Source organism: Zonotrichia leucophrys, chromosome 1A (genome assembly GCF_028769735.1).
Source record: "Zonotrichia leucophrys gambelii isolate GWCS_2022_RI chromosome 1A, RI_Zleu_2.0, whole genome shotgun sequence".
Lineage (NCBI taxonomy): Eukaryota > Metazoa > Chordata > Aves > Passeriformes > Passerellidae > Zonotrichia > Zonotrichia leucophrys.
Window position 1 is genome coordinate 28,254,165 of NC_088170.1, and position 13,255 is coordinate 28,267,419.

The following is a 13,255-nucleotide window of genomic DNA, read 5'->3' on the forward strand; positions in this document are numbered from 1 at the left end:
ACAAAAATATTTGTAAAAATTTCTGTTTTCTGAGGAAGCCTATTTTCTTTCTCTCTATTTTGGTAGAAGTGATTTCAGATCAAAACTTGTATTTTAAAAGAGGACAGAGCATTCAGGTGTGCTCACTATACTGCCATGCTGGTAATGTGGAGAATTCCAGAAATGTCAAATGTCTCATACATCAATATTCAGAAAACCTAGACAAAGAAAGGCACCTTATTGCAGCGATACAGTATGGAGAAATCATTGTTTAATGGCCATTACTTTTGTTTTCCAAAAGAGCTTTTTGCTGAGGAGCTGCAATTGCAGAATGCTTTGTCTTAGCCCAGCTCAAGAAAGGGAGAAGTAGTTACCCTTATACCTGGTTCTGCTGCTGCCCAGCAACCTGGGTAAACCATCAAGAACAAGAAGCCTATTTAACGAGTGGTAGGACAGCAGTGATTTTCCAAATTTTGTTTTCAGAGAGAAGCAGCAAGAGGGTAGATTTGAAGGGTCACTGAGTTGCTGAGTTTTGGCTGGAAGAGGCACATGTAGTAGTTACTCTCTCAGTGTACTGAAAGGGTTGGAGCCAAGTAGGCAACAGTTAGCATAACTGCTGTTTCTAGCTGTAGAGGGTAGAGCTTCAGCTTGTGTGAGGGAGACAGTGATGAATTAGGAGGCTTGATGTGTTATCCTAAATCAAAACTGAAGTCACAATAATACTATTTTAAATTCTTCTAGTCTGTTTTCTTCCACTGTGAAATATATAATTTCTGGGACAGACAACTTCCTTTTCCCCAACACATTTCATTCCCCTTTGCCCCCTAAGTTTTAGTGTTGGCTGCAAAAGGAATTTTGTAAAACAAGAGCTGGTGTTTGAGATAATGTGAATTTACATGATATTACTGCCACTGATAGTGACAGTGACAGTGTTTGCATTGCTTTAATTTGTGATATTCTGCCCTAAAATAGTCCAGAAGGAGGCTGAAGGAGGAGAAGAATGTTGGTCAAGCCCAAGGAACTGTGTGTACAAGAGCCCCAAATTTCTACAGCTGTGTGCTATACCCCTGCCAGCACTTTGCACCCATCAGCAAGATCTGTGCTCCCTCTCGTGGCAGATTCTCATCCTAACTCATCCCTGTTAGTGCCAAAATGTTCTTATGTTTAGCTGTGAGAAGCATCTAGTTTCCGGACTTAACGCTACTACATACCAAATGTAACAGACTAAGGAACACAAATAGCACTGAATTCTCTTTTTTATTGACATTGGGGGAGAAAAATCTTTCACCATCTGATTGACCGAAGTTTGCCAAATAAAAATAGACAAAACAAATGTTAATGTACGTGCAAACATTGCAGATCAAACTGCTAAAAGAAATAACTAAAAGACAGGTCTTGAGCTAAGATCAAGCAGCTGAAAAATAGCAAATAGGTAAATGACTATTAAGTAGGTCTTACTTTGAAACTTCCCATTTAAACAAAGAATAAACAACAATAACACCACCAAATAAAGCCACAGCAGGTAATAGTTGCTCTTCTAAACTTTTATACACTATATATTAATCACTCTGTCTTTCAGTTATTTCCTCTGATAAAACTGACTTTTGTGAAGTCTCAGCAAGGCCATCTTGGCTAAAAGCATAACATTAGACAGGAGTCTGTCTAATGCCCTGTTAGAATGAAGAAATGGTGGGGGTTGGCTTCTTTTTTCTTTCTTTTTCTTTGCTGAATTTATCTGGAAAGAAGAATCTGACTCTATGCAAATACTAGATTTACTTTTCCAATACTGGCTGGTGTTTGAAGATCCTGGAACAAAAAGGTGGCTCTTGGTAAAGCAAGATTCTTCTTGGTCCGCAGGTAATGTAGAAGAAAGTTTTTGGTTTTTTTGTACAAATCATGTTTTATTAAATTGCTTTTTATTTTTTTATAAATAGTTCTTCTGGATTTATGTGTTTGTTTTTAAGAGGTGAGCCATCATGGTGCTTCTCTGTAGGTATCTAACATTTCCATTTTGTCTTTAGAGGTCCATTTTGGCTTCAGTTCCAGGTTATGTCATTCTATTATACATCATCAGAGGCAGGTGTTCAGCTTTAAATATTGACAGATTTTTCTCAGTAGGAACATGTTGAAGCTTCTAACTCTGCTAAACATATTAATTTGACTGTTACAATCCAAAAACTGTAAAAATGGTGGAATGGAAAGATACAAACAGTATTATTGACACTGTATTGTCAAATGTTTGCACTGAGACCCCATGTACCATAGATTTCATTTTTAAAAAATCATATTTATATCCATTTACATAAGACTTACACATTTTAAAAGAAATACATACACAGTAAATACGTAAATGTCTAATATTTTACAATAAAACAGATGTAACAATGTAAAGATGAGTGGCTTCATTTGATAAAAGCTTTGGATGTGCACTACTGTCAAATTTTTGATGACAGAGATGCTGAGAGAAAAGGGGGAGATTGTTTTTTCTTTTTTTTTGTTTCAGTAATTTAGGTATTTTTCATTCACGTTTTAAACTAATCAATACATGAAAGGAACATCATATCTGTTTGGATGATAAACATCATATGTTCTCTTCCTTATTAACCTGTTCTTGCAGAGAGTTTTAATGTTCTTTTCCTAAGTAGTGGTAGTGCACTTCAGGTAAAGTAGAAGAAAGAGATGGCATCTAAGAAAAAAAAAACAAATATTAATTAGCAAGATTTTATGATTCTATTTCAGTCCAAAGTTCAATGACAACAGAAAATATATCATAAGTAGTTTAGTAACTAAGTTACTAAAATATGGATTTCAAGTATGTGTGGGAGGCATACGTTTAATTTTAGATCTGCAACATAAAATTACTAATAATTCATTTTAATCTTTTACTAATTGTCCTCAGTCAACACAGACTGCTGCTTATGTTCATTTTACAGTTGTTTTCCTGCTGTTTTCGTGCAGCACTGGGGTTAGTTTCCTGCATCTGGAGACCTTTGCCTGTTTGGCACAATGTGAAGCACATTTTCAGCGTACAGACATTGCTGATGTCCTTTGTGGCTCTTCTTCCTAGTTGACTGCAGCTTGACGGCATTTACCTTTATCATCCTGATGGTTTCTTTGCTATGGACTAGCTGCTTCCAGTTATCATTTACATATTTTTGGAAAGCTGCTTCTCCATTTATCTTTACAAATCCTTTTTTCGGACCCTTCATTGGTGAAGTACATAACTGATTTTGCCAAGTCTCCTTTAGTATTTCATTAGAATAAAAGTGGAAGTAGTATGTTCTTTTGTTCCAGCCTATGGCAAGAAATCTCTCCTGAATGACCCTTCTGACTTAGCAATGACAAGTGTTTTAGAAATTAAAAGTGTTGGGAAAGCTTGGATAATGAGAGTGCCAAGTCCACTGCCTGTGTAAAGACATTGCAGCTGCTCAGCCGGGCCACCACATCTAGCACCACAGCAGAAAGCTTGATGGGTCCCATGTGCTCTGTAGTACATTTCTTTGTAACATTAAATGGCCAGCACCAGCAGCCTTAATTGTTCTTAAATTTCGGATACCAAGTGCACTAAAACAGGCCTGTGCAGAGTAAACTCATATAACTGTTCTGAGAATGTCTGCACATGGTTTCTGGCAGCTCATTATGGTTTCAACAAATATTCAAAAAAAACCCACCTGAAATGCAGTTTGAAAGCATGTGAACAGGGCACAGCTGCTGTGAACATACACTATACAGACACTGGAAAGTTGTACCAAACTGATGTTGGCATAAACTGTGTGGACAAGGCTTTGACAGTCTCTGTAAGAGAATGTTTCTTACTCTCGTAAGAGTAGCAGAATGCAAGAATCTGCAGCCTGCTGTAATCACAGGCCATCTGCATTTGTTCCATGTGCACCCTGTTTGCTGCTTTCTTTTAGGCCTGCTTTTTCTAGGCATGTTCTCCTTTACTACATGGAAAACTCCCTTATCTCGCTATTGTGTGGTAACTCATCCAGCTATCCCTCCCCTCTGCTGCTTAGTTCCTGCTTCTGTTCATGCAGACAATTCACCAGAGATAATACAGCAGATAATACACCTGCTGATGTAGTCTAGGCAAGGTGTTACAAAAGCCTGGGTCTCTAAGATGGATCTGGAAAATTTCAGGAGCTATGTTGTAATGAATAATCTTCCCTTTTGTCCAACTATCAATCAGCTCCTTCCATGAAGAAACTGTTAGGAACTGTGCTGACAAAATTCTGAAAACTCCTTTGTTGCCCTTCAATCTGATATCTCCCTCTATGGGCAGTTTCCGTTTATGATAAATATGTTTCTGTCATTCTTGAGCTGCAGGCAATTTGTTTAAATTTTCAAGTTTGATATGATAGTGAAGGAAATATTTTCCCTGCATGGTTGTTTTTTGTGGGGAGGTAGAGGGGTGGGATGTTGGTTTGATTTTCAATATAATGTACTGGGATCAAAATTACTTGAACTGCTTTTTGGTTTATTACCTGCATAGCATTTTGAAGTTGCCTTTATAGTAAGTGCATATAAAAAAGTTCTAGTTCACATCATCTTGTTCCTTCTCTAAAAGGAGTACATGGTTAAATGAGAAGAGAAATACTAGTATATTATTGTCAGTTAACCCAATGTATTAGACTTTACATGTAGATGTAAATTTGCAGGTAGATGCAAATTTGATATCCTTATAGACCACTCAAGCATTTAAGTAGTAGAATAGTGGACAAGCAGCAAGTACTGATGTGATACATACTTGAAACACTACTAATACCCCAACAGAAATTGAAGTTAACTTGTATAGCTTGTATAACTTTATATACACACCTTTTTGCTCAAAATACATACCTTCCATATATTATAGTGCTATACTTTTGTTTGTGCTTTGCTACTTTTTAGATATTTTTAGATATTTTAGATATTTTAGATATTTAGATATTTTAGATATTTTTAATATAGTGGGAGTAAATGGTTTGGATAATCGTAAATTAATTTTTATTAGTGCGTCAGTTTCCCATTTCTGCTTTTATTGCACTCTTCAAACTTCACCTCAAGAGCCTGGTCCATTACCATTGGCCTAAGAGAACTTCTTGGTCATCCTTAATTGCTTCCAACATTGTGATTCTGAAGCTCATAGGAGAAAAGGTTCATATCTCTGCCTTCCATTTCTGTCACCACTGAACCCTGTGAGAGTCCTGTCACTGACTTACTGATGCAATACCATGCTTCAATGTATACATGCATACACATAAAAACATTTCTATAGTTTATGTGCTTCATCATCATCTTTGTAGATTCAGCTACTAAACTTTGCTTTTTCAGAAAAACCAAACCAACAAATAATCACACCCTGCCTGAAAGTTTATTCTTCAGCAGTGGCTCAGAAGGTCCCATTTTTACTAAGAGGAAGATTGTATATCTTGCAATCTTTCGAAGTAAGGCTCATGTCATCAGGAGGATCCTGAGCAATCCACTTTTCCCACTGTTAATGTTTGCTATTGCTAAGTATTTTTTGAACTTACACAAAGTTAGTAAAATCTTGACATCCCCAAGTCTGTCCCAGTCTTGGGAATCAAAACAAAAAAACAGCAACTTGCTTGCAGATCCTTGCATGTCTTGCCTACAATATCCAACAGCTACTGAAGCATATTTGATGTCTGATGAGGTTTTGGTGATACTCAAATATTTTTTTCCAGCTGCCTTGCAATTCCCCAAGTAACTAAATGGAAATTGTTTTAGTGAGAATATACTAGCATAAAATGGTGCCATATTGATGTAACTACTTATCATGTGTGTATTTTTTCCAAAAGCTGGGATAAAATAGAAACCTGTATTTCCACAGAACTGTGGAAAAGTGACTCTGTGATATTCATAACCCCACTCAAAAGATATATGGTGAAAAACTTAACATGAATTCCACTACTAAATTTGATCGAAAGTTGCATCCAGCTCAGATAATCCTTTCTTTGTCAGTTCTGAATGATTTGAGAAATGCAGGAATCTCTGTAACAGATAAATTTTCAAGATTTTCTGTATGAGTAAGTCTGTGCAGCTACCTGATGTTCTGAATTGAGCCACAACTTTAATTAAAAAAAAAAAGTAAATCTCTTCTGCTTTAGTAGTGTTGACCCCACATTCCAGCTCCTAGTAGAACTCTTCCAAGTTCTCATAAAGTAAGTTCATTCCCTCTGCCTTCTTCCCAAAATATGGTTGGTAGTATCCTGTGGACTGAGCTTAAGTCTGTTATGACCAAATGACGGCCCTAGGGAGTCCTTAGTTACGTCCTCTGCTCCATGTTGGTTCGTGCTTGGATAATGTGGGGTGTAGTGCAGTCATAAACAGCTTTCATGATGGCCCCTACAGAATACTCACAACAATTCAGTGCTGGCTTCTTTGCTAGGCCTTGTCAGCATGAGTATGTGCGAACTGTTGAGCTGTCTAACCTCTGCAGTCGTGATGAAGCAACTGCAAATTGGGAAGGAAAAAAAAAGGAAACAAACCAGAGCCTCTTTAGAATCATCAGTAAAATATATCAATCTGTTTATCACTGGAAGGGTGGCTGTTAAATTGCTCTGTGGATTTCTCTAATGTGATCTGAGCATGATCTGGTTCAAAACTCAGCACTTCTTCATGGCTGATGTACTCCTGGAATCTGTCTAAAAGGAATACAGTTTAAAACTCAATTTTGTCTTTATTTTGTTGTAATTCCTAATGCTGTTACCTATCATGCTGTTTAAATACTATTGCATTCTTACTGCTGAGAGATAGGAAGCCAAATCCTGGATGAAGATACAGGTCTTCAAAATTACTTCCCTTTAAGTCTACTGAGTTCAGTATACATGGCTCAAGAATTAACTGTCTGGAAGACCTAAAGTAAATCACTAAATCTGCCTTTTGCAGATTGCCTTCTGCAGATTTGCCTTTTTGTTCCACATTTGTAAAATGCAGAATATCATCTTCTACATCATACCATGACTAGAAGATGAAATCCCTTAATGTTTATAGGGTTCTTGTATATTACAGTAATGTGGGCAATGGAAATGCCATGGAAGACAGGAGTCAATGGCATTCAGTGATGCTACCAGTAAATTATTCCATGTGTAACTGCAACCATAAAGCACTGTTTTTAAGGGTGAGAAACTCTAATGGAATTTAGATGGCTTTAATGGAATTTAGGTGGCAATACTATCATACCAAGTTCAGTATCAAGTTACAGGATGTGATCTCTACAGGTCTCTACAAGTTTGAGATAAGTCTATTTGTAGACTGAATCCTGTCATGATTAAATAAATGGCAGTATTTTAAATGGGGCAGTTTTTGTACTAATATTTCTCAGAACTTCAGGCAGGTATACTTGGCTTTATCTTCCATAAACCTGAAGAAATAACTGTGATGGGATTTCTTTCCTCTGCCTGCTCTCTTACAATAATTTTTAAATTTTATTTACTTTTTAATTATGATCTGCTTGCTAATTTTCCACTCATTTCTGAGTTTGTGCATCTTTTGGAAATCAAAAGATTTCCAGAGAAAATTAGGACTAGTATATAGTAACTCAATTAGTGCCTGAATTTCAGCATTTGCTAGCTACTCATCTGCTGGTGACTGTTAGCAACTTCAGTTATTTGATGGTCAAGGCTAAGCTATTTAATTTGAAAGTAAGATAGGAAAATAAAGGTGATAGCCCTTCCTAATTGCGTTCTCTAAAACACTCCATCTGCGAGAGAGGGTAATAGGATGAAAAATTTGCTTAGATATTATATTCAGTCTCAGTTGAAAGTTAGTAAATTAATTCCAGTCTTTCTGATTGTTTCCTTTACAGCTGTAGGATAGTGAGATCAGAATTTTTTTGTGTTTTAAATAAACACTGTTTGTCTGAAGCAAACCTGAAAAAATCAATAATATGCCAAGTCAGTGCTTTTCCATTCCCTAATTCAACTCTCCCAGACTCGGTTCACCCTAGTTAAAAGAACACAATCGTTGTGGTGAGAGACAGACATGCTTTAAAAGGCATGCTGGGACAAGCCTGGCGCTTTCCAAGAGGAAGTGCAGGGATGAGTTCGTACCGTCACTGGCCATCTTCCGCGACTGGCCAGATGTGGTGGTGAGCCGGAATCCGGCGGGCAGCGTTTCCGACGCGCCCGGCATCATGCTGATCCCATGGACCTCGCGCGGCGGGAACTGCCGTCGCCAGGAGGGGCCGCGCCTGAAGTTCTTGTCATCGCTCTGTCAACAGAGTTGTGTTTGATAAAGCAAAACAAAGCTTTTTGATTTACCGCCCTGCTGTGTGCTACCTCTGCCACTGCCAAATGTGTTCCATATCAACTACCCTGCCCTGCTGCACTGCATCCAGGCACTGTAATGTGTTTGAGACATGCTGGTAAAAGTAAAAGCTTGAGAAACATTAAATGCTGGGGTGGAAAACTCTTCTTAAATCTTTGGCTCGATATAGTCAGGGGGTTTAAGTGTCACCTCTATAGAACTTTCTTACACAGTGACAGAAAGTGATTTATTACTGCATTAGGAAGCTTATATAAAGTACTAAAAAACGATTAAACACTCATGTGCATGCAGAGAATTCATAGGCATCTGACATTTTCAGCAAATCCTTAAAAGTTTTATTTCTCTTTATGTGCCGAAGTCCAAGACTTAAACATTTTTGCACTGGACTCTTATGTTAAGATAAATAATTTCCATAGTTGGATTTGAGATTCCTCTTCCCAGATACCTCCCCCAAATCCCACTCTATTAATATTGATCAACTTTGAAGAACTTTGAAGAAAAAAAGCAGTAAAGAACAAACTGAAAATTCTACTTCTTTTCTTTATTTTTAAAAAAGGTGTAAGTGTTCTAAAGAATAGACTGCACAGGCATCCCACCCACACACATCCCCCACCACCTGCTCTGGCCAGCAAAACTTCCACTCCATTTTGCACGTTTCCTTTCTGGAAAATGTTCATCTTAAGGTAAGAGTGCAGTGTCAAATTTAGCATCCAAGAAGACACAAATATGTAGCCAAGCTGAAGTTACTTTAAAAACCTTCATGGGTATTCCTAATTTTTTTAAGCTGTAACTGACTCTCTTTAACAATGTGAAAATTAACATGTATTCATGCATTCAATTTAATGTTAATGTTTTACTATGATATTTTATAAATACTGAAAATAAAATTAATTACTTCCTCAAGTCGTCTTTCAGTTCCTAGTGCTAAAAGGTTGTTGTATTCTCTCTCAAGGATCTGCCGTGCCTAGAGATACCAAAGTAAACAATTAAAATGGTTGAAGATGAATAAAAGGTAATAATGGGTACAGATTAACCAGAAGGAGCATAAGCAAATTTACCTGTGTGTTTTGTGTTGGAATCTGTAATAATAAAGCTAAACTGCTGTAGTCAAAATTTTCATCCAGTGCTATAAGTGAACCATGTACACCACTTTCTAGAATATTATTTGCATATTCTCGGAGGCCAATGGCTTGTATCCAGCGTATGACTCGATCATTGCTCCATACCAGCACATCTGTAAGGACATAACACCACGTCAGTCTCCTGATACCTTGAGAACTTCCAGATTGTACAGGTGCATGTGTGTAGCTGTGCATGCACTGTGGATGTCTTACTGCTTTATTTCATACATGAGGAATGCCGGCACTATTCATGGAGCTTTAGTATGTCCTATTGAAAAACTCTATGTGATTAATTATCTTCAAGTAATAATGTTTCCAAAGGAGAAATGTGCTTCCAGAGGGGATCTCCATAATGCAATTCTTCTCACTTCCTATATATACCCTTTCAATTTACAGGCAAGATTTTACAGTGCAAAGGCACTGGAGAAGTAGCCATTCCTCAAGGCTTCACATGTGAGTTGTGCATTAAACATTTTGGGAGTTGTGTCAGCACCTATCACACACTAACATGCCTATCACATACTAACATAAAGTAAAAGATTAGTTCACTATTTTAGAGACAAACTATTTTTAGTACAGAAAGCTGCTAGATTTGTTAAGTCCATACCAATTATAAAGTTAAGGCAACAAAACCAGCTAGGAAAGCATTTTTGAGGATTTAGCTATTCTGAAAAAGTATCCTGCCCTACCTGTAAGGTGAAGAAAAAAGTTACTTATACTAATCTTTAGAGTTATAAGAGGGAAACATAGTACTGAGTTTTCTTTACTAAGTGATGAGGCTTATTCCTGAACCTTTACAAGTCCAGCTGCTGTGGCTGTTCTGGGAGCAGGATTTCTCCATTGCCTGGCTGAGAGCATCTCACTTTTTGGGGTCAGGATCAGCTGAAACACTGTGGCAGGCAGCGACCAAATCCCACCTGGGATCATGAATAACTGACCAATGCATGACGGTCATTATAACCCTTGTCCTAGAAGGAACTGAAGCCACTAGCACTGAAGCCACACTAGAATTTGAGACCAACGCCCGATTCCCCTATGTCTGTCTCCAGCTAGACCCACTTGGGCTGACTGGTACTGATCCTGCATGTCCAAGGCAAAGTCTTGGCATTAGTGCATGCCATGATGTGCCTTGAACAAAGGCACAACTTTTTTTTTTTTAGCTCTTCTGATCAGCATTGTCCTTGAGAAGTGCTAACTGCTGTAGTCACTAGAGCTGGAAAAGCTCAAAGGAACCAAAGGATTCATTTCTGATAGTTGAAAATACCCCAGCCAGCCTAATTGTTATATACAAAAAGAATCATGCAGTGAGCTGCAACTGCTCTAGACAGCTTTACACAGAAAAAAAAATTTCAGAATCAGCTGTGAAATCGTCTAATAAGGCCAGTTTTGTTAGGAACTATTCTTATGCACCAATCAAATCCCTCAGTGGTCAACCCTCCAAGCAGCATTTTCTATGATACATTTTGACATAAGAAATTAAAGGCAAAGGTTTTCAAAAGCTGGGGCATAGGGTCCTGAGTGCTCCCATTTTTTAGCGTTGCCCCCAGCGCATCCCACTGAGCTGCACACTGTTTGGCCTTGTGCTTCTGAGCCTGAAAAAGGTTCAGATAAGATCCATATCCAAAACTCCATTTAGCAAAAATGTATGTGTGAAACCACCATTCAGAATTGCAGCCCCGATTCAGCAAAGTACTTAACTGTGCCCAATTTAATTTAGGATTTGTTCTGAAAAAAAATGGACTTATGTTAGTTTTGCTTAAAGCACATGCTTAAATGCTTTGCTTAAATGGCATGACAATGGGTTAACAGTGTCAAGCTTCAAAAGAAGAAACATTCCCAGTATTCATTCCCAGGAACTATCACCTTTTATTTCATGCTGACTCATTTCTCTTCGCTTTTCCAGTTCTTTTCTATCATAATTCAACCTCTTTAAACACATGATTCCATATTGCAAGCTTGTTCTGTTATTTAAAGAGAAACATTTACAGAGTTAATAAAGATAGTTTTGAAGATGGGAACATATGTAGGATGTAATTCCTGAAATTCACATGAGGTGTTTCATAGTACCCATGTACAAAATCTTGAAAACAGAGGGTAAAAAAACTCCACAGACTTCAGGAATGAAATGGGAAAAACCAAAATGAGTATGTTTGAATAACTGTTTTAGCGTAAGAAACCCAAAGCATTAAAAGAGGCAAAAGATCTGAAAAGGTCAGCCCTTGTGAGCCATGAAATGTTTTGTCAAATCAGGCTTTTAAAAAGTGACAAATCAGACATTATATTAAAAAGAAATCCACTTCTTGTCACATAAACCTCATTCTCCCTAAAGTTTAAATGCCTTTATTTCCATATTTCCAATTTAACTTCCTAGCTATATCCCTAGGTAACCCAACAACTGTCAAATTGCTTGTATTGTTAACAGCTTTTATGTGCTACACACAATAGCTTTTCATTATTATGAGATCTCAGGGCTTTGAAGCTTAGCCTAGCGCTTTCTGATACTTCACACCACTCAAATTATTACTGTTTCTGTATTGTCTAGAGTCTATTGATGTATTAATGGTTCCCTGCTCGTTACAAAATTTATCTATACCAGTATCTTGGTTTTTAGAGACATAATTGCAATGTGGTTGCTATTACTAAAGGAATCTCTCTGAATTCAGATTTCTGACAGTCAGCCCTCTCTTTTCTGTATGTTTTTCCTCACTAAAACAACAGAAAGTGGTTTTATTCTGAGCAGCACTGAGTACTAGAACAGACTCAAAAGCGTTTTTACGGATGTAGTTTTTATGCCCACGTACCGATGGAAACTGTCCACCATTTTGAGGTGCACGCGCAGATCTTTCTTTGTCAGGTGGTCCAACATCCTGGCATCTACCAGGCATTCCATGAAATAACTCCGGTACTGAGGTAAGCCCAGGCTGGGCAGCCATTCGTTACCTATCCACTCATGGTTCATGTCACCGTAAGCCAGGGTCTACAGAGAGCGGAAAACGGAGAGGGGGAAAAATTCCTTAGTTTGTTCAAGACTGCACCACAGACTGAAAACAAAATACGTCTCAAAGAAAAAAATTATGTTGAAAAAAAATTTACGTCTAAAAAAAATTAGCAATTCTGGTTTTGCTTTGCTTTAACACTGGAAGAGGGAAAAACCACTGTGAGATATTTGTTACAGACAGCAGTTTTGCCTGTTGTACCTTGTTTTCTTATGTAAGTTTTAAGGAATTTTTTCAATTTTGAGTTTTAAATGCAAGCAGACTTGTTACACAATCAAAATACGTGTGTTTCATAATCCGACTTGCATTCAATCAACCTTCTAGAATATTTATGCCAGGCAAACCCTGAACTGTTAACTGGTCATACAAACATGGCTCCAGGTAATCCACTAAGGCTTGTTTCTGTTTGTGGGGAGAAGAATTTCATAAATAGCCAATGACACTTCATAGATACACACCTGAAATCCTTTAGAGAGAAAAAGTTAATTTAAGTTGTTTGGCACTCAGGCTTACATTTAAATGAGATATTTTCAGCTGTGAACAGTTTAAACCTAAATCCATCAAATGTAGAGCTCAAGAAATTAATCGAGATAGAAGCAAACCAGTCTCCTCCTAGAAACTTGTACCCAGGCTTCATTGTTCAGCTAAAATTTCACTAGGGTGAGGAAGGGACTACATGAAAAAGCCATGCATATGGAGCTATTTTTATATGAGCTTCCCTACTAAGATGCAAAATAGATTTTAACGTCTCACTTTTGTTAATTATTTTGTATGAAAAAATAGAAAACTAACAAATTGCAAAATTTATACTAACTAAACAGGATCATGCTCAGAATCATTTTCAAGCCTAACTATGTCTTTGGTTTATTTTTTAATGTCATAAATAAA

The 13,255-nt window shown here is 37.4% G+C and overlaps 1 protein-coding gene across 8 annotated transcripts in view; it reads right to left on the reverse strand.

Annotated features, from left to right (window-relative positions):
• Positions 1-1,217: 1,217 nt before the first annotated feature.
• Positions 1,218-13,255, reverse strand: part of PPFIA2 (PTPRF interacting protein alpha 2) — a 288,804-nt gene continuing 276,766 nt past the window's right edge. For all 8 annotated transcript variants that reach the window (XM_064702003.1, XM_064702001.1, XM_064702002.1 and 5 more), the window contains 7 exons: positions 12,173-12,348; positions 11,235-11,332; positions 9,309-9,484; positions 9,146-9,214; positions 8,034-8,193; positions 6,343-6,435; positions 1,218-2,665 (listed from right to left, as the gene is read on the reverse strand). In XM_064702003.1, the coding sequence (XP_064558073.1) occupies positions 6,377-6,435; positions 8,034-8,193; positions 9,146-9,214; positions 9,309-9,484; positions 11,235-11,332; positions 12,173-12,348 (738 nt within the window). In that variant the 3' untranslated portion in view covers positions 1,218-2,665; positions 6,343-6,376. The remainder of the gene's footprint in view (positions 2,666-6,342; positions 6,436-8,033; positions 8,194-9,145; positions 9,215-9,308; positions 9,485-11,234; positions 11,333-12,172; positions 12,349-13,255) is intronic.